Consider the following 23,832-nt stretch of genomic DNA (forward strand, 5'->3'; position numbering starts at 1 on the left):
GAAAAACAACAACACCCAGACTATGCTCCTTTTGGGAGCACAGTATGGGAACAGGAAAAACACCTCAGCACAAAAGCACATAATCAATACACCATAAACATATGACTTTGCAACTGGGGACGGAAATTGGGGGGGTGGAGGTAATCGAGCGAGGTATACCCACTGCTGCCACTAGAGGAATCTATGGGTCCCCTACTGTTTGAAAGGGCCACATCTGCTGTTGGCTGTAATTTCTTGTGTGTTTTTTCTGTTAGTGAACAGAAAACAGGTGAAGGCAGAGGGGCGATTCATGGCCTAAATCCTGCAAATAGCACACATTCCTTTAGCACGGGGACACTGGTGGCACTGGGTGGGTGTTTTGATTGGTTGTGGGGGTCTGGAGGTCGGTTGGTGGCAGAGAGAGATGAGAGCCGGGGGCCAGCAGGTGATGAAGAAGTTTCTCAGATGAAGTTGTTGGAGTGGATGGATTTAGTGGGTTCTCACCAGAGGCGACAGGTGGTGGGTGGGGGTGGGGGTTTGGTACATGTATAGCTGGACATCTCATTTTTTCAAACCGAGAATGTGGGAATGACAGCGAGACAACTTTTAAATGTTTATTAGAGCAGAGGATTCGGCTACAAAAGCAATATTTTAGGTTCCATACATATATATATATACATATATATATATATATATATATATATATATATATATATATATATATATATATATATATGTGTGTGTGTGTGTGTGTGTGTAGTTAAGAAGTGAATGTGTGTATTTACATTACATCTTATGTTACAACATGATACTTTAATTCCACAGATCCTAAAACCCTAAACACCTGTAAAAAAAGCTTTACAGATCTTATACACAAATTTTAAAATAATACTTGACTTCCATTGTAGGTGTGTCTCTGTAACCTTAACTTTTAGTTGTGTTTATCTGCGAAATTTTAATGCAAGTTCAAATTTTAATGTGTGATACGAAACGTTTTATATCATATATAAATACCTGACTGCTGAATTTTTTTAGAATCAAGTCTTACATACAATTGAGTGATTAATTAATAATTTTTCTGTCTCAGACGATGTGTGCGACTTCAAAGCGGAGCGGCCAGGTTTAGGCAGAGAAATGACGGCCAAAGAGCGAGGCTCACTGGAGGATAACGAGGAAAGAGACCAGGAGGAGGTGGAGGCCGGAAATGGAGAGAAGGGGCAGGAGGATGAGCGGGAGAAGAAGGAGGTGAAGGAGGGGGAAAGAGAGGAGCAAAGAGGAGTGGATGAAGAAGATGAACTGGAGGTACTGAGGTCGCAGGTGGTGCAGCTGCTCCTGGAGCTGGAGGAGACCAGAGAAGTGTCGCAACGACACGAGGAGAGCTACAACGAGCTTCAGGGTGCGTTTGTTAATGCTGTCTGTTTTTAGGGTGTGACATCATCACCGGGGAGTTCCCTCTGAGCATGCTCAGCTGTCACTGACCACCAAACCACCTGTTCCTCATCATGCCCTCACACAAACATTCCTGGCTTGTTAATATTGTCGGATGCCAGTGATAAGTTACTAATTACTCATTCTAATGTCCCTCCAGCTGCCTTTAAATGCTGTTCTGTTGCTTTGTAGGTCTTTTGGAGGAAGAGCGGCTGGCAAGCGCCCACCAGGCTGAGAGCTTTACGAGACAGATCCAGAGACTTCAAGGTGAACAGAAACACAAGTAGAAATAGATGTGTATGCACCACAGTGCTAATAACTGGAGTCAATGATAAAATTTATAAAAATTAACTTTGTAGACTTAAAAAATGACAGAGACAATTTGCTTTACTCAGTCAACAAGCATCACAAATACCCTCTTACATTCAGCATATTAAATAACAGCTGTGTCCAACGCTAAGGAATAAACATTCTTGATATATCAAGCTGTTTTATGATTTCAACACAGACCATGGATGATTTGAAGAGGCTATTTTCATATTCATATCTTTGTGCTGTATTAAAAATAGTTGCTTTGGCTATCGGTTGAAATATTCAATATTAAACTATTATATTACTACAGTACCCAGATAACATTTGCCACAATGTGCAATATACGTTATGCACTGGGTACTTTTATCCCACAATACAATGTGCTTGATTTCACCTTCCTTTTCTTGAAACATTTTGGTCTGAAAAGCTTTAAATTACTGAAACTGTAATTATTTTTTATTGAAAAAGTTCAATTATTTAAATTGTATTGTATTTTTAATTACTGTTTCATTTTGTTTTATTTTACTATTTTATTTATTGTCATTTTTTGTTTTTCATATCATCATATTTAATTTACTATATTATTTTCTATTTTTATTTTATTTTGTATAATTTTAATTCATTTAATTTAAACATGTTTTTAAATTATGTGTTATTTTATTTAATCTTAATTAAATAAAAAAAAAAAAATTGTTTAAAAAATGATGTTTGAATGGCACTCTCTAAATGTGACCATGTAGCATACTTCTGTTAAAAATCGTAATGTCTCACATAATTTTTTCAACGGTAGACAGTATGCACTACCAGTGCAGCTTCATCATCTTTATGAATGCATTAAAATTGATAAAATCAACTAATTGCAGTACTCTCTGCTCGTTATGTTCAAACAATTCTGCAAGTTCTTCAAATCTTTGTATTCAAACTCAATGTTATCAGTGAATGCATTATGATTGAGATTCTCAATCAGTCAGGTAACTACTGTAGAATCCTTCAAGCATGATGTCATTTCCTGTGTTTCTGACATCCCATTTCCATTAGTTTGTTTGAGTGCTACTTTGGTGCGAGAGGGAGTAGACAGGGCCTGTTTTAACCGTGGAGAGATGGGAAAAGCAGAGATGATTCAATTGTTGTTCACTTCCTCAGTGACTCACTTTCACTCTCTCAGCAGCTGTGCTGTAATTATATTAAATGAACTGTGATGAGGCAAAGTAAACCTGCGTTTGCAGAAGTGCATGAGCTGTGCCGAAGTACCATCGTGAGTAATGGAATCACATATATGAATAACACAACAAACCACTGCCAGAATCAGATTCACATGCTGGCTGAAGGAGAAAATGGTTCTTCAGTTCAGTTTAATCACAGTCTGTGACAAAGGTTTTTTTTTTTTTACTATCTGTCTTCCTTCCTTGCAAGAAAGAGACTGGTTATAGTTTTCCAGAAGCCCCTGCAGACCAAAATTCACACCCTGTGTGGTTAGTTTGAGAGGTTTTGACTCTTATTTTTTTTTTTTGCTACTTGATAGCTGGCTGTGCTGAGTGAATTCTGTAATGAGACAAGAAACAACGGCCTGTATTTTTCACTTCAAATGTCCTTGGTTTTCAGTGAAGTGGCTGAATATAGACTTCAAATGGTCTTGATGTCCTTAAACGATGCATATATAAATTCTACATGGATTTTATTAGTTAGTTGACAGCTCATAAGGATTTGAAGTGTATGCATATATATATATAGTGTCCTGATATGTGGTTGTAGAAAGCGCACGACGAAGGAGTAAATGTTTATTGTCTTTAATTCCAACATCAACATAAAGAAAAGTATAGCTAAATAGGTGATCTATGTCATGTTTATGTTCTGTTCTGGTTTAGATTTTCCTTTGTTTCTGTTCTATGTTCTTTAACCTAGTTTCCCTTAGTTCCCCTGATTAGTTCGTTCTGTTCACATGTGTTGATTAATCATCTCGCTTGCTCCTTAGTTTCCCTGTCATTATAAACCTTCAGTTTCGGTCTGTTCTTCATCCTAGATTGATGTTCATTTAATGGTACATGTGTGTTGATGCTATTTACTGTAGCTCGCCTTTTCTTTATGTTGAAGTTGGAATTAAAGACCATAAACGTTTATTTCTTCATCCTGCGTTATCTACATCTACATACCGTGACAATATATATAATTTTTTTGTTTTGTTTTAGTTAACAATGTTGATGTTATACCTTTGTACATATCAAAGTTCTATTGTATTATCATATGACTGTACTGCAATACTTTTTATTACCCGATATTCAGTTAAAAAGTGTTGTTCTGTCCCTGCTTCTGACCCCCAGCCCAGCTGCGTTCAGTGCAAGAGGAGCTGGACAGTCTTGAGGAGGAGAAGGCCAGCGAGCTGTGGGAGGCGCAGGAGGAGCTGCGTGTGGCACAGGAGGAGGTGCAGGAGCTGCAGCAGGCGGCGGAGGAGGCGGCAGCGGAGCGAGAGAATGACATCGCCCTGCTGCAGGAGGAACTGTGCCGCGTGCGTGCCGCGCTGGAGCGTCTGCGCGGCACCACGCAGGAGTACGAGCTAGAGCTGACCACCCTGAGGGCTGAAATCAGCATGAAGAACCAGCGCAGAGAAGAGCAGGAGAAAGCAGGAGGAGAAGGTCTGACTCCCACCACTTTACAGGCTCCAAAACTAACGTATTTTTCAGACTATAAGTCACACCTGAGTATGAGTCGCATCAGTCCAAAAATACGTCATGATGTGGAAAAAAAACATATATAAGTCGCACTGGACTATAAGTCGTATTTATTTAGAACCAAGAACCAAGAGAAAACATTACCGTCTACAGCCACGAGAGGGCGCTCAGTGTCTTCAGACTACAGGAGCACTGAGCAGCATAGAGCGCCCTCTGACGGCTGGAGACGGTAATGTTTTCTATTAGTTCATTTCTCTTGGTTCATTTCTCTCATTTCAAATTAATTTTGATAAATAAGTCGCACCTGACTATAAGTCGCAGGAACAGCCAAACTATGAAAAAAAGTGCAACTTATATTCCGGAAAATACGGTATGCCAGCTAAAACGACCGGTTTGTATCAGCTTGAAGCCTTGTTGTCCTGTATGATCTTTCTGATGCTACAGTTGGTCAAGGGTGTCCTGTTAATTACATAATGTGCTCCAAAACACAACGAATGCGACTAGTTATCCGTATCATCTTCCTCATCCATTTAATCTGTATATTAAATACGAGTGTATTGAATAAAGTGGGATTCACTCGTATGAAATAATATGGGAGTAAATGATCTCTAATGACCTCGAATGAGCAGTGAGTACAACAGGGAAATAATACAGCACATACTCCTCACCCCTCTCCAAAACAACTCTGCGGTTGGCAGGGCAGACCCATTTTCCATGAGGGTGTGTGTGTGTGTGAGAGATCAGTTGGCTGTGTGTTCTTTGGCACAATCTTGTCGCTTATGTTTGTTTGGATGTGCTCAAATGCAGAAGCTAAGGAGTGTGAAATAGTGTGAATTCAAATGTCTGTTTCAGGTTTCTTTATGCAGGAAGGAAATACATACACAAGTCACTAATCAACAGAAGCACAGATGTGTTATGTGTGTGTGTCTTTTGCCTGGATTGCGGGGGACATATGTATTACATTATAGAAAAACCTGAAATCACAACATTTTCAACATTCACAGTTCACCATTAAAGGAATCTATATCATCATTATAGCATATTATCAGTATAAAAATAATAAAGGTTTCTTATTTGTTCAATATAAAATCAACATATACTTCACCATGTTAGAAAAACAAATGAATGTGTTTTGTGGGTCTGCTTATCTATAATTTTGGGTTGTAATCCATCTGTTCCACACACATGCAAAGTTATATGCTCTGCGGAGTCCATTTTTCCAGACCTCGTCTGTGTTTCTGTAAGTAAGCCAGCTGAGATTTCTCCAGCACGACTTTTCTTTATATCACATAACCTCATTCCAGCATAACTGACAGATGCTGATAGCAAATAAACCCTGTAGAGCGATACAGACGTTTTATCAACTGCCTGATACGACACAGTGCTCTGATATTACCCAGAATGCATTGTCACTGACAAATGAGTGGTTATTACAGAATCTTTCAGTGTCTGAGTGTCTGTTTGACATTCTGACAGAGTGCAGGACCTCCACAGAGCCCCATTTGTCTGGTGTTGAAGTCTTTCTCTGCCTCTAAGGGCGCCGGGGCTGTTTTCTGTTCCCCTTGATGCCGGTAGAACTTTACTATATTAAGATCTGCAATAGAAACAACATACCAGTCATTACTGCTGGTGGGGTCATGCGTTTAGATGTGCTGATTGCAAAACAGTGTTGAACATGAACAAATCAGAGCCTTGATTGAGGCATTTATGTTTACTCTGATTTGGGGTCAGATGCATTTCAGGTTATGTTGTTTGTCGGTGCATGCACTTCTGATGGTTATTTACACCAAGCACACATTCAGGCTTGGCATAGACAGAGTGCAGTGTTATTTGCAAGTCAGATTCCTTCTAGATTAGAGGCAATGTTATTGGGGGTTGAACGTTGCACCATGTGGGGACGTGCAAAGCAAACATGACTCCTGATTGACAGGTCACACTGCTGCAGCAGGAAGAGAGCAGAATGGGTTGTTTTCATGGAGACTAGTTGCAGGATTTGGTGTGTGTTTATGGCTCCCTGGACAAATGCTCATTATTTTCCTACCATAGATGTGTAGCCTCAGTATTGTTTGTTTCATGATCAGAAACAAATCAGTTTCTATTGTGCAGTATGCTTTACTTCGCTATGCTAGTATTTTATTCAGAACATTCATGTGAGTACATTTGGAATAGCGTACTGTGTTTTTGTGATTTTTGGTTGATAAAGTAGATCATCCAGGTATTTCTTGCATAAAAAATGATGATAATGTGAACAGTATATATACTGCATACTACAAAAAGTATTATGGTAGTATTCCACTTGGAACATACATGAATTTAAAATAGCAGACACAATAAAAGTAGTAATGCTGTTTTTCCCTACTTCTACTTTAACTGACATCTGTTCGGACAGGTGATATGGACCAGCTGATGGAGGAGTGTCGCTGCTTGAAGGACGAGTGTCAGACTCTGAAGAATGACAACAAGCAGCTCTCTGAGAAACTGGAGATGTTGGAGCAGCAGCGAGCCAGGTGATTGGCCACAGGGCCTGTCAATCACACACAAGCAAGACAAATCAGCCGCTGAGCATCTCAAGCTCAGTCTGTGTTAATAAGGCTGGCGTGACCCATGAAGCATCCAGCCATGATCTGTCTCAGTGGACATGCTCACTGAAATGATTTAGCAGCTATGAAAATGTTTCACAGCAACATGAAATATTAATGATTGTGTATTTCATCTTATCCAAATATTTTGGCAGCGAGGTGAGCCACAGTTGCCTTGCAGCTATTTTAAGACTTCAAGGTTTCTTTGACTTTATGAATCTAATTATGTTTTTTTTTAAACTATTGCTAAATGTTTCAGCTCAAAAGAATAGCTGTTCTCGGAAGTGAAATAGTTACACTTAAGCACTGTGAGAGAATAAGAGAGTGAAAGAGGGAGAGAAACCAAAGAGTTTTTGAGATTTTTAATACATGATTATCAGGGTGAATCAGTAATGAGTACTGCAGTGCGGCTGTCACACACACACACACACACACACACACACACACACACACACACACACACACACACACACACATAATCAAAGTTACAATATGAAGCATATCTACAAAGAGTGCATCAAGAGCTCACAAGTTCAAGTACATTAGATATACACTAAAAAATGCACCACAACATCTTTTATAAATGTACTGTACATTTCCTGCTTCCATCCTGACAGCTCAGCTGAATCATGCCTGGCCCTCAAAGCAGAGCAGAATGATGGAGAAAATGACACAGAAAAAGATGTAGAAAAAGAGGTGAAGGCTGAGGGTTTCGTCAACACGTTGGAAGTAGGAGGTGGGAATCAGATGGATGCTTACACCCAAAAGAACATCTCGTTTGAGGGGAAACCCATCACGCCGACGGGGATGAGTGGAGGGTTTTCAGAGGTGTTCTCCCTCAGAGACCAGCTGAAACAAGCCGAGGAGAAAGCATCACAGGTCCAGAGAGAGGTACGGCATTACTGGTATTTACACTAGTTATAGAATTAATTCAGATTATTTGGGTATTTTGAGATTTATCATGACCACCTGGCCAAACAATCAATGAACTATCTACCTATATTTGTACAGTATATGTGTGATGATAATGTCTGATAATTAAATAAAGTTATTTTACAACAAAAAAAAAATAATTAAAAACATTCTTCACTCTCAGTATGGGGTGAATTGAGCTCACGTCAGGTCGCAAACCAAACCATCTGTCACAGTATTGACAAAAAGTGTGAGCCAAATGGTTATTTTGTCTTCAGTTGTTCAACAACATGACCTTGTGGGAAATATCGCTGAAAAACCCTGACAGTGAGACTACAAAGAAAACCTATTTCCTCTGTCCTCTATCGAATAATGGAATGATTAAAAGCTTTTTAGTCAACTTTTTTCTGCCACACAAGCTAAAACTCTACCTGTGACTCAGTGAATCTAATCACTTGCCCTTTATCATTTGTTATTTCTCTATATATCTCCATTCTTTTAGTGTGAGGGACTAAAAGGAGAGCTTGTGGAACTGCAGGGGCGGTATGAGAGCAGCCGGAGGGAGAGGGCGGAGCTAGAGGCGGAGCTGCAGCGTTGTAGGGCGGAGCTTGATCGGCTGGCCGGGAGGAAGGCTCAGGTGAGGGGAAATAAAGGGGGCTGGACATCAGTCATAACGCACTGCTTTCTCCCAGATCCATAGGAGCCATCACTCTAGAACTTCAGACAGGGAATGTGTGAACTTCTGTGGGGTAAAAATGCGACCCCAAATAAATCACTGTACTGTACACATGCTGAAAACAGACAGACATTACTCACACAGCAAGTAGTTCGAAATATTATCAACAAAATGGCGCCATGACTCCATCGACCTACATGTTTGTCAGTGTTTGAAAATGCTCTGTACATGACTAACGTTTTGCATGTGGGGTCAACCACCGCTGAAGCGACCATCTGTCCAACAGCAGTATCTGTCTTTCAAAGCGCATCCTGTCTAACTAAACCAACTTGCCATTTTTGGCCGAGTGTGTGTGTTTCACTTTGGGTTGCTTTTTGCCCTGTCGCACACATTGATTCTGGGCTGTGTGTTTTTACATCTTGTGTTTGTCAAACCTTTAGCAGCCAACGTGTTTAGCTAGTTTTCTTGATCCACTGTAGCAACTCAAGCTTTTGTGTGTGTACAATGTGCACTGACATAGAGGTCTTTCCAACCCCTGTACTGTCTAACAACAAGGTCTTAGTAGTTTTTCCAAACCACAGAAATCCTAATTACGTTTTTTTTTTACCTATTAAAGAGTCTGTCCAGTCAGAGTACCCTGTCCCATGTCAGTCATCCGCCCATCATAGTTGTACTTTAATTGTGTGGTTAACCCCTCACTCACACTGTTCTGCTTCCTACAATTCCCATGATTCCTTAAAGGAATATTCTGGGTTAAAAACAAACGGAGCTCTGTCGACAGAATCTGTAATATGCTAGCAAATACCACAGAAAACATTTGAAGGAAACAGTCGGGTTCCAGAAGTAATTGAGAGATGCCGCTTTTGCTGTAGAAACACAAATTGCGCAGATTAGTTCTCATGTTTGGTTTGTTGGTTTACACAAGCTGAAAGATGAATCCGAATTATTTTCTGTGGTATTCGACAACATGTCCCAAACACTGTCGACAGATTTAACCCAGTACATTGGTTTAAAACAGTGGGCTGGCTGCGCGGTGTGGGCAAGGATCTTTAAATGCTAAGATGGTGACCTTTGCTCTGTGTTTATCAGTCGGAGGGTCAGAACATGCACAAGGTTTCCATTTTGTGTTTAACCATCTTTGTTGTGTATCTAATCTTAGTGTGTTTTCCTGTCTCCCTGCTCCCCCGTGGTCTTTCATTGCTTCGTTCTGTTGATTCATAACCATTGAACACCTACCTAAACATATCATAAACTCCCATATGCTCACAAATGCACACTGAACATTATCAAATTCCAAACAAATTTGATGATTCTTGATAAACTGCTGGCATATCTATCTATCTATCTATCTATCTATCTATCTATCTATCTATCTATCTATCTATCTATCTATCTATCTATCTATCTATCTATCTATCTATCTATCTATCTATCTATCTATCTATCTATCTATCTATCTATCTATCTATCTGGTTGTTTCCTCCCTTTCATACTCACACTCTTCATTCTTTCTCTCTATTATCTCTCTTTTTTATTATTTTCCATGTTTTATTTACCTGTAATTCCACATGTGCACAAACCTCCCATGTGTAATCATTACCTTATTTTGAGCGTCTGTCATTTTTTTCTTTTGTTTCTCTCACCACCTCTTCCTCCTCTTCCTCTCTCCATCCCTGCACCCCCCTGTGTTTTTCCTCAGAGCTCCACTCCTTCGTCTGAGTGCCCTATTCTCTCCATACACTTCATAGGAATGGTTGTAATAATGGGCCTGATATGGTGCTGCTGGAAGGAGCTCTTGTCCTAAAGGGGGAAAGGTATGGCTTTGCCTTTTCTTTCAATAAGAGTCCAGAGATGAGCAATTTTTTTTCCCTCCTGTATTGTGAAACTCATCTTTATCCTGGTCAAAATGTCACTTTTTATGGTCCCAACTCCTGTCATGCTAAACAAACCTGTTTGCCCATTGGACACATTGCCTGATTCTTTACGAGGGCCTTTTATGGATGTGCACATTGTTTCACAAACATTTTCCAGTTAACTAGTCTGAAAAAACAACTGGCATAAAAACTGAAATTGCTGTCATGCTCAGCCTCAAGTTTTTTGATAAAAAAAAATTCAACATTAGGAAAAACCTAATGCATGTATGGAACAACTTGAGGGTGAGTTAATGATGACAGAATGTTCACTTTAAGGGGACTATCCCTTTAAATAAACATAAAAGTCAGAATTTACAGGACAAACTTAATTTCTGAACCAAGTTTGTGGCAGAACAAGAAACTGAAAGCCTAAACAGTGAGTGAGGACTGCTAACACATGTTTTTATTAGCATGTACTAGCCACAGTGGTCTGAAATGTTACTGACAAAAAAAAAATAATTCTTGTCAACATCAAGTTTATTTCTTCTATCTTATTATTCTCAAACATATTTACTGGGCAGAATATTTCAGCATCTAGTTGCATTTATTCCTGTCTTTCCAAATGTTTAAAAATCCCCTTAAGACAACAGAAATTTCAAGAACTCTCATTCAGGATGGAGTATGTTAAAGACGGGTCAATTCTTTGAGCAAATGTAACCCTGTATATAGACAAAGCATAAAAAAGATCCTTTTCCCAAAGGGAGTTGACTTGTCTTTAGTTATAATGCCAAATTAGAATGTGCTTTTGTAGTTTGGACAGCAGAATTTTTGCGTCATAGACATATTTATTATTTTCTTCAGTCAGGATGTTTGGCAACATCAAAAATCAAGTCATATTCAGACATCCTCTGAGATTTCCAAATGTTATTATCCCAGCCAAATGCATGACACAGCTCTAATTTCAACAGTTCTGCTGCCCAGCGGGGGCCAAGTGAAGCCACACTCACGCACACTTACACCGTTCTTTGATTCTGCTGGACTGTCATGCAGTTTCCACTGCCAATCTCACAACACCAGATGGAGAAAGAGTAATAGAGAATGTAAAAGAAAACACGTGTGACAGTGATTTCAGTATTTACTGGGTCATTGCTCTTGGCTTTGTATCTCTCCACATTTCTGAATGTGTATATTTAGCTCGTAAGTCCACCGCTATTACAGAAGATGACTGGAAATAAACAACAAGTCCTCTTTAAAGAAGGTTCATTAAAACCAGATCAGTTCTGTAGTCTCATTCAGTGTCCTGTAGCCAGAGATCCAACTCTGATTTGTGTTTCTGTTTCATTGACATTTGTGAGTGCGTACCTGCCATACACTTGGTCATGAACATCGAAGCCTCTGTCAGAAAAACTACATACATTTTAAAGTTAAATGTGGACTTTTTTAAATTTATTTTACAAAATACGTAAATGTTTACATTGAAAAAATCAGAGATGCTTAAAATACTGATTATCAGCTTAAGATTTTAAAAGTATATATGTATATAATACTATATATTTAATAAAAATATTTTTAAGGTGTGTGCGTGTGTGTGTGTGTGTGTGTATGTATGTGTGTATATATATATATATATATATATATATATATATATATATATATATATATATATATATATATATATATGTATTATTTAAATTATATTATATATATTAAATTCAAATGTAAAATTAAATTTATGCATTTAGCAGATGCTTTTATCCAAACTTACAGTGCATTCAGGCTATACATTTTTACCTATCATGTGTTATATATATAATACACAATTGTATAGAATTAAAATATCAAAATATATATGGCTAATATCATTAAGAGAAAAATATTGTAAAAATGTATGACTTCTCTTGACCTTATATAATATTAGGTAATATTAAAGTATGTACTTTTGGAACTAATAATATATCAGTTTGATTTTAATTCTGTGTGTGTGTGTATATATATATATATATATATATATATATATATATATATATATATATACACACACACACACACACACAATTAATTGTAATATGTAATTACATTTTTAAAATCTACAAATGTAATTGTGTATGGCTGAAAAACCCTTAAACAACCAATGTCAAATTCCTGTTCTTATAAAACTATCAAGCAAAACTAATTAAGAGGACATTTTTTAAATATGACTTCCCTTGACCTCATTCTCATCCTCTCATTGACCTCAGGAGAGTGAGGGAGACTGGAACCTGGTGATGGTTGTTGCAGTGGCAGCAGCAGCAGTTCTACTCATTCCTAGTTTCACCAGAGCTCTGGCCTGAGACCTGGACAGGAAGTGACCTCATCGTCCCACTCTGCCCATGATACACAATTCTATCACCCTGACCACACTTAACCACCAATGGGAACTGAAAACCACCACTCCGCTGGGAACACGATAACACATAGCTTCCAAATTTGATGCTTTTTGGTGTGCATCGTGATGCTGGTTATTTGCCGTCTCAACTGCTTTGCTCTGCTTTTGTAGACAATCATATCCGTTTCGACCAGCAGTGCAACAGCCACTGGCACCTGGCTGTGAGTATTTAAACTGTCAGAATGGACAACGACTCTGAGAGCTTCTGATTGATCTGGCTCCCCGCTTTCCATTTCATTAGTGGTTTTCTTTCACAAAACTGTTTGCCTTATCACTTTTCAATAGAACATTTGCACATTTGACCTCTATAAGCAGATTCCTGATCACTTGGGGAACGAAGAGGACACCGTTTTCCTCAACAATGCTTTGGATGCAACATATCACTTTGTGCTTCATTGCTTTTGGATTAAGTAGGAGCATGCAGTACTTATTTAATTTCCCTGGATCTTCCCATTTTTAATAATTACTTACCGAAGTCTTAATATAGTCAGAATCATGTGTTTAGGTTCACTTACCGAAAACTTCTTTCACTTTCGACCATGGCATGTTCTCTTTGGTTTCTAACTCAAAAACTCTGTAGGTAACTGTACAGTACTTCTCTATAGTCTAGCGAAGGAGAATACTCATCTAATGTATACTATTTGTCATTTTTACATACATTTTGGTGAAAAACTTCAAAGTTTAAGGTTATTCTAGCAAGTTAATGTGCTTATTTTGAACTTACACAGATATTTTTGTATCTGAATTGTTTATTCCAAGACATTAAATTTGTAGATTGATTTTATGTGTGTAGATTGAAAAATGATGCTAAAGAGTGATAGATATTTTTATACAAGGGTTGACTAATGCATACACTTAAAGAACACTAAAAGAATTCTGAAACAAGTGTAATGAGCAAGCACAGATCTACTGTATTCCACTAATGTTGCATTGATGATTTCTTCTGAGGTTATTTTTTTGCATGTTTGAAATAACAAAACACAGCTGACATATATATCTATACAATGTCTTCTCTGCAAAGAAACTGACAGAGTTTGAAAGGTTTTACAGTAAGTACAAAATGTCATGAAAAAGTGGTTCTCATCTGGTGTCTGAACCCAAAAAACGAGATGCTGGATGTTTATTTTAGGAAAAACTATCCTAAAATAAAATTAAAATACTGTAGCAAAATGAAAAAGCTTATAAAAATGCAAAATAAGACCTGAAATGCTTTCCATACCTTTCGTAGTCGGTAAATCTTCACAAATCGTATCATGCATATCACTGGACCTATGCAGTTCATGCTAATATTAATAAATGTTAAATGTTTGACTTTATTTTTTTCTCTCTCAAAATACGAAAAATATTTTGTTAGTTTATCTGGTTGCCACTTGATGTACTGTAAGTGTAAAAACCAGCTGAGAACTACTGCATAAACCCTTACATAACAGCGTGACAAAGATGTTTCTTACAATGCAATTCAAATCTGTAGCACAAATGACGTAAATAGCATGCATTGAGTAGCTAGCTAATAAGAATGCTAGAAGCAGAAACTTCCATACTGCCTTTCACCAAAAAATTTATAATGATAAGAAACTTGTCTTAAATGATGTTTATTTCACTAAAGATGTTTAAAACTTAGAAATATGTACTTATATGTAGCATTTTACATCAGAGGTCACAGTTTTGAGGTCTGTGTGTATTACAGATGTACCTTCCTGTATGAAGATTAATAACACTGTCACTGAACTCATATCCATCATGTACTGATTCTGGTAAATTAATGCTTGGAGCCTCGAGGTACTATTGTTACGAACAGAATCTTTGACTTTATATGTACAGTATCTATTATTATATAATCATTTCTGGTATACACACAACTTGTCTTCACCTGATGTCTTGTGGGTGTCATTTTCAACAAACAGCACAAAGTAGACGTCTTATCAAAGTGACTAAATCATAGTAGACATATTTGCTTGCAGACGGCTGACTTGTGTTGTGGCGGTGATCTTTGTAGTGTGGTTTTAAGACCTGGCATTAGTTGTTCCTGAGTCTCTGTGTTTGGGAATATTTGAAGTATGCCAAGGTCCTTCCAGTGGCGTTTTCTGCTCCTTTTGATAGACTCAGAACTCAGTGGTAGCACAACTGAATGTTCAATATATCTGTGGTCAGCTGACTTTCTATAAGACCGTGCATGCTACACAGTGATTTGTCTTTGAAATAAATGTGCTATTTGTGCTGTACTGCATTGGAACGTTTGTTACTTTGATGAAATGGAATTTCGAAAACGTGTTTCACATCACAAGGAGCAAATTTATTTTACTCTTCCACTCAGCACTTGTAAATGATGTAATATGTACATATTGTGTATTTGCATGTCTATGGCAGTAGATTCTGCATGCCGAGTGATTGAAACCAGTGGTAGATTTGAGCTCCTGTGACAATTTTTGTATGATTAGACTTTGCATGATTTGTCCAACTTTTTTTTTTTTTTTTTTTTTGCAGTTTTAACATATTTCACATTTGCTTTGTGTTGAAAAATGAAGACCAGTGTAATTTAGGTTCTCGTTCAATTTGTTTAATCTGTTCACTCAGTTACTTTGGCTGTGGAAGAAACTTATGGTTTGAAAGTGTCCAGAATATTAAAAAAATATATGTAATCAAGAGTTTATAGCAACTTTTGGAAAGCCCAGGCGTTCTCCAAATGGACCTTATTATGAATTATCATGTAAAATGTTTCAGATTATCAGTGAATTTTGAATGTCACGTTGTTTTAATTTAAAGGAATAGTTCACCCAAAAATGATAATTTTCTGAAAATGTATTCACCATCAGGGTTCAGGCCATTCAAGATGTAGATCAGTTATTTTTTTCAGATTCTGGTGAATTTAACATTACTTCACTCACTCACCAATTCATCCTCCGCAGTGAATGGGTGCTGTCAGAATGAGAGTATAATCTTGATAAAAACATCACAATAATCCACAAGTTCTGCTGTAGTAGATATATTATGGCCTTGTGAAGTGAAAAGCAGCATTTTTGTAAGAAACTTGCTTCGAGGCATGTTTACTTTAAACCATTGCTTTTGGCCATAGTTCATTATAATTCTTTTTCCAGTGAAAAGTCCATCCCTTGTTGTCCTCTCACATCAAATTCCAAGACATATTTGGTTAGAACTGTTTTGGACAGTATTTTGCTTGTAAACAGTTCTTGATCTGAGCATATTTCTCTCCTGATTCAGAGGAGATGACGTTTTCACTGGATAAAACAATTTTATGGATAGAGGACTCATATTTTAGCTGGAAGCAATGGTTTGAAGTTAAAATCCCTTTATGATGGATTTGATTCTTAAGAGCACACAGCTTTTCACATTTTTCTATCAGCTGTTTGGACTCTCATTCTGACGGCACCCATTCACTGTAGAGGATCCAATGGAGAGCAAGTGATGTAATGCTAAACTTCCCAACTTTCCTTTTTAAGATGAAATAATAAAACTCATCCACATATTCGGTGACCTGAGGGTGAGTATATTTTCAGCAGATTTTCATTTTTGGTGAGCTATTCCTTTAAGTCCATTCTGTGTATTCCCACTCCAGACCAGTTCTCTCTTCTGTTCTGTTTATCTTGTAATTAAAGTATTTTGGTTTTTGAGAGAATTGCAAATTGTACAGACTATCATAATCATTAGAAATGTATTTGTAAGTGGCGCTTTACTGGATGTTGGAGGGTGGTAATGTACGGAGATGTCGGTATGTGGTGTTGTGGCGATACTGCTGCGTGTCTGTATGTGCTTGTATAACTGTAACTGTTCTATACAGTGTCTTTGACATGTTTACATGTTGTCTTGCCTTAACAGGCATTTATTTAAAAATATTAATGAAATTTGAAGTATTTTGGTAACCATGTATATTTTGTAAATGAACAGGAACTAATAAAGTAGTTTATCCAGAGCATCTTGATCTAATGTGTGTGCTCGTTTATTTCTGTCAGATCAGTGAACGGTTTTTGTTGAATCATAAGGTGAGATGATATCCATGGCTTTCACTAAATGATGAACAGATGTCCCCCTTCATTTATCTAGTCTTTCTTCTGACATTCACATTTGTCTTATTTGTCAGTTCACATCGAAGCATGCTGAGGTTCTGAGTCATGGCTGTGACTTCATTGTAAGTATATGAACCTCATCTATTTCTGGGTTTTGCGTCTAAGAGGTTTCTTTTCCTTTGAACACTTTTGAATTTATGTTTTTTTGTGTATGACACATGGAACGGTGTCCACGGGGGTCTTACTATTCCAGTAATAATGAACCATATGCCTGTATATGGTTTAGTCACAGTTAACCACAGGAGCAAACAGTGAATTACAATAACTCATTCTGTCTTACTGTTACTGTATATACATTTCAGTTCAGACCCATAATATCTCAGTGTGTTATTGCAAAGTATACTTAAGCAACTTTGTGTTAGATGTTTGTAATATTTTCATAAAATGTTTAAAGCATGTTTTGAGAACGTGTGTAACGTGAAATGATACAAGCTTTCAGGTTGTGAAATTTGACAGCACCGTGACCTGAGGTCATGAGCTAGTTTGAAAGCAAGGGCTGAAATTATGAAATCATTGTTTACATGATATGGTCATGTCTCAGTAACAAGGTTTTGTGTCAAAAGTCTAATAGTAAAAACACTAAACTAGCCCAGGTCTGAATTATGTTATAATCACACTATATCGAAATCTTATAAACTCATTTAATACAATCATTACTTATATTTTAGTGCCAAATTAATAAAATCTAAATTAAATTATCATCATGCATAAATTGTAAAATAGTTCTGCTTAATGCTTTTTGAACATTCAGACCTCATTAAAGGTTGTTCTTACACTTTATAGCAGACTCAATGCAAACCGCATAATAAGTCATATTTAATATGCGACGTCAACTGTACATTTGAACTGTTTTATAAACTGACAACATATTGGGAAACTGGAAAGGTTCGTTGACTACATTTGTAACAAATTTTACACATTTTATTGAAAATGTACTGTTAAACCGTTATTAAGTATGAAAAATGTACAATGGTAAAATTTGTGTACCAAAAGAATAAATTTCTCAATCAGAAATTGCTAGTTAATTATACATTGAAGCATTTTTACAATAACTTGTAAAAACAATAACTTGTAAAAACATACTCTGAAAATCTTTTTTATGGAACTATATATATATATATATATATATATATATATATATATATATATATATATATACATTTAATGCAAAATCACTCATATGAAGCTAAAGTTAACAAAAAATATCTGATAGTGTGTGACTTCATTGACTGGAATAGAGGTTTGTTCAACTGCAGCCAAAAATATTTTTTATTTATAAACTGCCATACTATTTATTTCTTTTTATTATTAACAAATACCCTGTCTTCCCTTCTCCTTATGTATTTAGCATCCTCTATTAAAATGTCTTACTGACCTAATTATGCTGTCATTTGCTTTTTTCAGCCCCAGTTGTTAAAAAAGAGCCCACGTTTTACAACAAGCGCAACTCCAGTCCCCCACATACCCAATTTGGGGTTCCTAAAAATAAAAATGACAGTCACAACTGTCGCGGCGCTCGGGGGCTGTCCAATCCCCTTCCCCGCTGCGCGCTTCGCCCAATCGGGCGCCGGTATCACTATCTCGGTCAGATTAGAGAATCCCCCGTCCATCGCGCAGTTGTATATGGTCTGGATGACAGCAGCACACCAGGAGATCCAGCAGACTGACGTGTGAGCCCTGCCGGAGGGCTCTCGGAGTTTTAAAGCGCCTCTTTAACCATTCAAGTGAATGAAGCTGCGTTTCTTTCCCCGTCTTTCCTTTTATTTCGTACCTGAATAATGCAAGGAGCGAACTTTTTCTGACGGCGTGCGTTCTGAAAAGTATCAGCTGGAAGAATTTCAAATTTAAACGGAAACTTTCACTCTGCCACCATTCTTAGGTAGTTCAAAGCTGGTTTCTGGTCCGGAGAAATACTTCTATCCCTGCCCTTTTCGCACGCGCTTCCAACTTTCTTTCGTTTTCTTTTCTTCTTTTTCCCCTCAGAAGAGCGTGCGCGCGCGCCTGTCCCACTCCCCCTCGCGCTGTAAAACCTCGCTGATATTCGCATAAAAGGGGGGCACGAGAACCTCAGGAAAAAAATGATGAGCAATAATACATACTACGACCAGCAGCTGCCGCCGCAGTATTACCAGGGCACCGACAACGGGGAGGACGGAGACGAGGAGATGCCGGCCACGGAGAAAGACCTGGCGGAGGATGCGCCCTGGAAGAAGATCCAGCAGAACACCTTCACCAGGTGGTGCAACGAGCACCTGAAATGCCTCAACAAAAAGATCAACGACTTCCAGAAGGACCTGACCGACGGGCTCAAGCTCATCGGGCTCCTGGAAGTTCTCAGCCAGAAGAAAATGTACAGAAAGTACCACGCCAGACCCAATTTCAGGCAGATGAAGCTGGAGAACGTGTCCGTCGCGCTAGAGTTTTTAGAACGGGAACACATCAAACTAGTTTCTATAGGTAAGTGCTGTTGCATTGCATATTTGTTTTAGATACGGTGCGATTTTATGCCATTTAGCTAACCATAACTATCTTAAGGATATCTAAAACAAATAAAAAGGGTCTTGTGATGTGTAAATCTTTAATTAAGTGACAAGTAAACTGTGATGATGCATCGTTTGATAACGGAACGCTATTGTTGCTTATCAGTCAAGCGTTTACTATAGCGCACTATAACTTGTAATCTGATTTTTGTGTCTAGTGAAACGTTCTTTGAAACGCTTGAAACCTATACTTTCACGTTTAAAGGAAACGTACTTTAAAAAAAAAGCATCCTCGACTGTTTGTTTTAATGTTCCATGGAGGGCTCGAGCCTTAATTGGGAGAGTCAGACCAACAAACTAACCTATCATATCATAATGAGTCTGTTTTACATTTAAACTGTAAATTTTCATTTATTGTAATTCCATTAATTATAATTGTGGAAGTTGTAAATAAGGGTTTAAGACTGCCCACACTCATTTTTCTTTGAATGGACAGCTGAAGGCTAAGCGAAGATGTGATCATGGACCAAGAATGTGAATGATTTTTGCCCTTTGTGCATGATAACGCTAATATAATGCACAATATAATGCTTTTCATCACTAAATATTAGACCAGCAAACAGTTTGACAGATTACTGCATCTGTATTCCAATATGAATCAAAGTAGCCTATCATGATATTTGTTTGAATGTGCATTGAATATGATTAATATAGAGTGTTAAAATGTATGTTAATGTTATACATCAGAGTAACTTCTAAAATAGTTTGAAACATCATACGTTCATTATCTGTACACATGAGATATGTTGGTTGATGCAGAAAATCTCAGAGTAACCCAATATTGGCTGATATATAAATATATAATTGTCATTTATCTGACTCTTATTGTTTTCTGTGATCTGACATCCTGTCTAGATGGAAAAATTTATATGAAGCAAAACCAGATCCTAGGACAACATTTGCACATTTTGGGTTGCATTTTCTACCCCTGGGCTTTGGGACATGGTCCTGAACCCAGCTCAGGATCAGTGTCATGAATTTGTGGATCCGTCTCATTTGGAAAGGACCTACAGGCATGAAAAGATCATTGATTAGAGTTTATCCTTAATTTGTGAAACATGCAAGAAAGGATTTTTGGTATTGCATTTATCTATTAAGTCTATATTCCAGTGCTTTTAGTGGTAGACTGACAGTCCGATTCTAAACTAATGCTCAGTCATGAGTAAAAAGCTTTAAATTTGGCTGATTTAGGAGAACTTCATTATGTTTCATCGTAATTCACCTAATATTATCAGACATATAAATCAAAAAGTATGATGCATGTTTCTGGATCCTCTATAAAATGACTCTTGTATCTGTTTTAAGGTCAGTGCTGTATTTTTGCAGTGGCAAAAGCCTTATATTTTTCAGATGTATGTTTGGGTCAGGGATCGGCAGCATGCCATTCTTTCAAAATGACTAGACGTACACAGAGAAAGGGCAATGTTCAGTCCTATTACTGCTGTGGAACTGATATGTTCATAATAAATACTAGATTGACCAATGATTATATGATTGGTCTTTGACTGCAGATGTGGGTTTGGGGGAAGTAGCCAACCGTCTCACATGCTGGCACATGACGGCAGTGCTTTCAGCCCAGCTGTCGTTGGCAATGAGACGGATCTTTCCAGAAGGGCACCTGCCTCTCAAACTCCCCTTATGCAAGAGTGTAGGGTGACAGAGGTGCAGGAAAGACTCTTGCACCCTTATCCAAGAAACCCTGTGTGTGTGAACTGTGTCACATGGGGGTTGGCCTGCTGCCACTACAGGAAATACCACTCACCTCATTTATTTTATCACTACGCACTCAGTCACTCATGTTGATGTACCATAAAGTGTGAGAATATATACATTTACATTTACGTAGAAATAATATGGCGCAACTTAAGGGACATGGTGATGGTAAAAAAAATAAAATAAAAATGAAATGGGAGGAGAACACAAATGTTTTGTGAGAGACTATGATATTTCTTTGGGGAATGGAAAACGATTTGTGTGAGAAAGCTTCTTTTATAATTTATTTATTTATATGTTTTACTTATTTATATTATTATTTGAATTTGAATTCTTTTTAATTATTATTAGTATGATTGTTGTTGTTATTATAGATTTTTTTATTCTTGCAATTTCAGCAAAATGTAATGTAAACGTTAAAAAACTATGTTTAATTTGAACAACGTTCATCACAAAGCTTTTGTAATGGAAATAATATTAGATGGAAAAACTATATTTCAGTACTTTTGTGAGCAAATTATTAGGAGAGCACAGTAGTTTTGTGAAAGAATGCAAAAGTATTGTGAGTGAACTCCAAAGCATTGAAATATCTTTTTTTGGTGTGTTTTTCCATCACCACGACCCCTTAGGGGCTCTGTGAAATATAGCTCTACCAGTTTCAATGATTTTATATTTACTATAATATAGCTGAAATGCATAAAATAATACTGATAGTTTCTTTGCATATTAAGCTATGAACAAGCAATTTGTAGAAAAATAGGGGCAGAAAACCAGTGAGTTTTGGGTGTAAGTGATGATAGCTTTGGGACAGGGTCTTCAGCGTGATTGAGTGATTGATAGATAGATAGACAGCTGCGCTCTGGGTCCCATCTAGTAACAGGTGCTTTAAATAGTCCTACGGACCCAGAGAGCCGGGACAGAGGGGTTGCTGGAGGAATTTTGGATAGTTAGGAAGAGAAAGAGTGAGTCAGGAGATTCACAAAATGTGTCCACCTTATCTTGAGGAACTTTTTCTACTTCAGCAGTTAAGGTCTTTACTGGCTCTGCCAAAAATATGATTAATAGTTAATTTTAGCAACATAATTTTTAAAAGGCTGTCAGTCAATTACATTTTTTTTTGCTGCATAATATTCGCTGTAAAATAAATAATACATTATATTTTCTTTATAATAATTTTATTTCTATTAGATATTACAACAGCAAAATAATGGTCTTCAACCATGACATTTGTAAATAAGCACACTTTGATTTATATATATATATATATATATATATATATATATATATATATATATATATATATATATATATATATATATAACATATATAATATAGAATTATTTATTTAATAACATTTTTATTATAAGTGTAATTATTGTTGTTGCTAGTCATTGTGTTGGAGTTTCAATGTTGTTTTCAACCTTGAAATTTGACAATAAACAATAAACTATATGTTTATATTTGACTTTTAGTCACATGCACATTATCAGTGGAGGATGTAGTGACAATTTAGTACTTGGGCTGTCTCTCTGTTTCTCTCTGAAGTGAATGTCCCTGTTGACATGCTTTATCCCAGAGGGGAAATTTCATTTGATTTAAATTGCAGTCATAGCATGTGCTTCAGTGGCTTCATCAGTACAGTGGCTTATCTCTGCCAAGTCATGCTCTGTTTCTCTGCATGTAACACTTTCTTGGCCCATTAACCTGAGCGTGCCTCTGCTGCTCTACACTGAAGTAGCAGTGGTTTTATAGATTTGCCCCTCTAGTACACCTCTCACATTGTTTCTGGTGGGCGTTGCATGTTATAATTTTCGGTCTGTTCCCAGAGTTTATCTCCAGATTCAGCTCTATGTAATTGTTGGCCACAAAAAGAAAGATTTCCATCCAGAATAATCCAAGAGTCAGGCTTTCTTTTTCTGAACAACAAGAAGCAGTCTTTCTTGCAAACATGGTCTCCCTCTTTCTCTCTCGTGTCCTCCTGCTTTCTGCGTATAACAGCGTCTTTAATCGTTACCATGTGTCAAGGGCTAGTCAGTCCGCTGGAATGTTCAAGCACGGCCAGTGAACAGCCCCTACACACACTCACTCCCTCCAGAGATTCGACATGGACCGCTGTGGTGCTTTTCACAATTTGTCCCAGTTGGTTTATTAATATCTCTGATAATGAAAGCCTTCAATGCACCTTTTTGCAAACTGTTGCATATCAAGGCTATAGATGTCCCAGGTGCATCCTGAGTAGGCGGGTATCAGGTGTTTGTGTGGAACGGTTGTGCAACAGTTCTTAGTTCCTTTGTTTGAATGCGGGGAACTCAACATGTGGTGTTAAACAAGGCCAGTATTTATCTCTAATTGGTTGTATTTGGATTATTAATCACTCTAAATTACAAAAAGGCACTCTGAGGTCATACGCAAACTATTAGACTATTAAATTGATTTAAAGGTTTAAAGCTTTGGATTCTGACGCTGCGATGATTGAATTCCGTTCAAGACAGCAAAAGGCCTCACGGTATCAGAAAGGGTTTATTCAGGATATCTCTGGACTCTTGCTATGGAATCTTCTGTTACTGTATAAATGCAACCCCATCCTCAATGTCCAGGACCATGTGGGAGATCAGAAAATGATGGAAAGCAGACGAGGGGAAAAAGGGCAAGTCGCTTTTGATTATG

The 23,832-nt window shown here is 37.5% G+C and overlaps 2 protein-coding genes across 10 annotated transcripts in view; both read left to right on the forward strand.

Moving 5' to 3' along the window:
• The window catches only part of LOC113048321 (coiled-coil domain-containing protein 136-like), a 28,490-nt gene extending 11,723 nt beyond the window's left edge, over window positions 1-16,767 (forward strand). Inside the window, exons 3-10 of one of the 3 annotated variants that reach the window (XR_003276439.1) lie at window positions 1,067-1,375; window positions 1,600-1,674; window positions 4,038-4,349; window positions 6,775-6,892; window positions 7,582-7,855; window positions 8,379-8,513; window positions 10,301-10,366; window positions 12,643-16,767. Coding sequence is in view for 2 of the 3 variants with exons in the window: in XM_026210069.1 (XP_026065854.1) it covers window positions 1,067-1,375; window positions 1,600-1,674; window positions 4,038-4,349; window positions 6,775-6,892; window positions 7,582-7,855; window positions 8,379-8,513; window positions 10,252-10,356 (1,328 nt within the window). In the remaining variant the exon portion in view is untranslated. Of the gene's footprint in view, window positions 1-1,066; window positions 1,376-1,599; window positions 1,675-4,037; window positions 4,350-6,774; window positions 6,893-7,581; window positions 7,856-8,378; window positions 8,514-10,251; window positions 10,367-12,642 lie in introns of all 3 variants that reach the window. The other 2 variants (XM_026210069.1, XM_026210070.1) reach the window with 2 other exon arrangements.
• A 1,757-nt stretch (window positions 16,768-18,524) lies between these two features.
• Window positions 18,525-23,832, forward strand: part of LOC113048322 (filamin-C-like) — a 45,333-nt gene continuing 40,025 nt past the window's right edge. For 5 of the 7 annotated variants that reach the window (XM_026210071.1, XM_026210075.1, XM_026210076.1 and 2 more), the window contains exon 1: window positions 18,525-19,369. In XM_026210071.1, coding sequence (XP_026065856.1) covers window positions 18,991-19,369 — 379 coding nt within the window. In that variant the 5' untranslated portion in view covers window positions 18,525-18,990. The remainder of the gene's footprint in view (window positions 19,370-23,832) is intronic. The other 2 variants (XM_026210072.1, XM_026210074.1) reach the window with 1 other exon arrangement.

This window comes from Carassius auratus, chromosome 29 (genome assembly GCF_003368295.1).
Source record: "Carassius auratus strain Wakin chromosome 29, ASM336829v1, whole genome shotgun sequence".
Taxonomy (NCBI): Eukaryota; Metazoa; Chordata; class Actinopteri; order Cypriniformes; family Cyprinidae; genus Carassius; species Carassius auratus.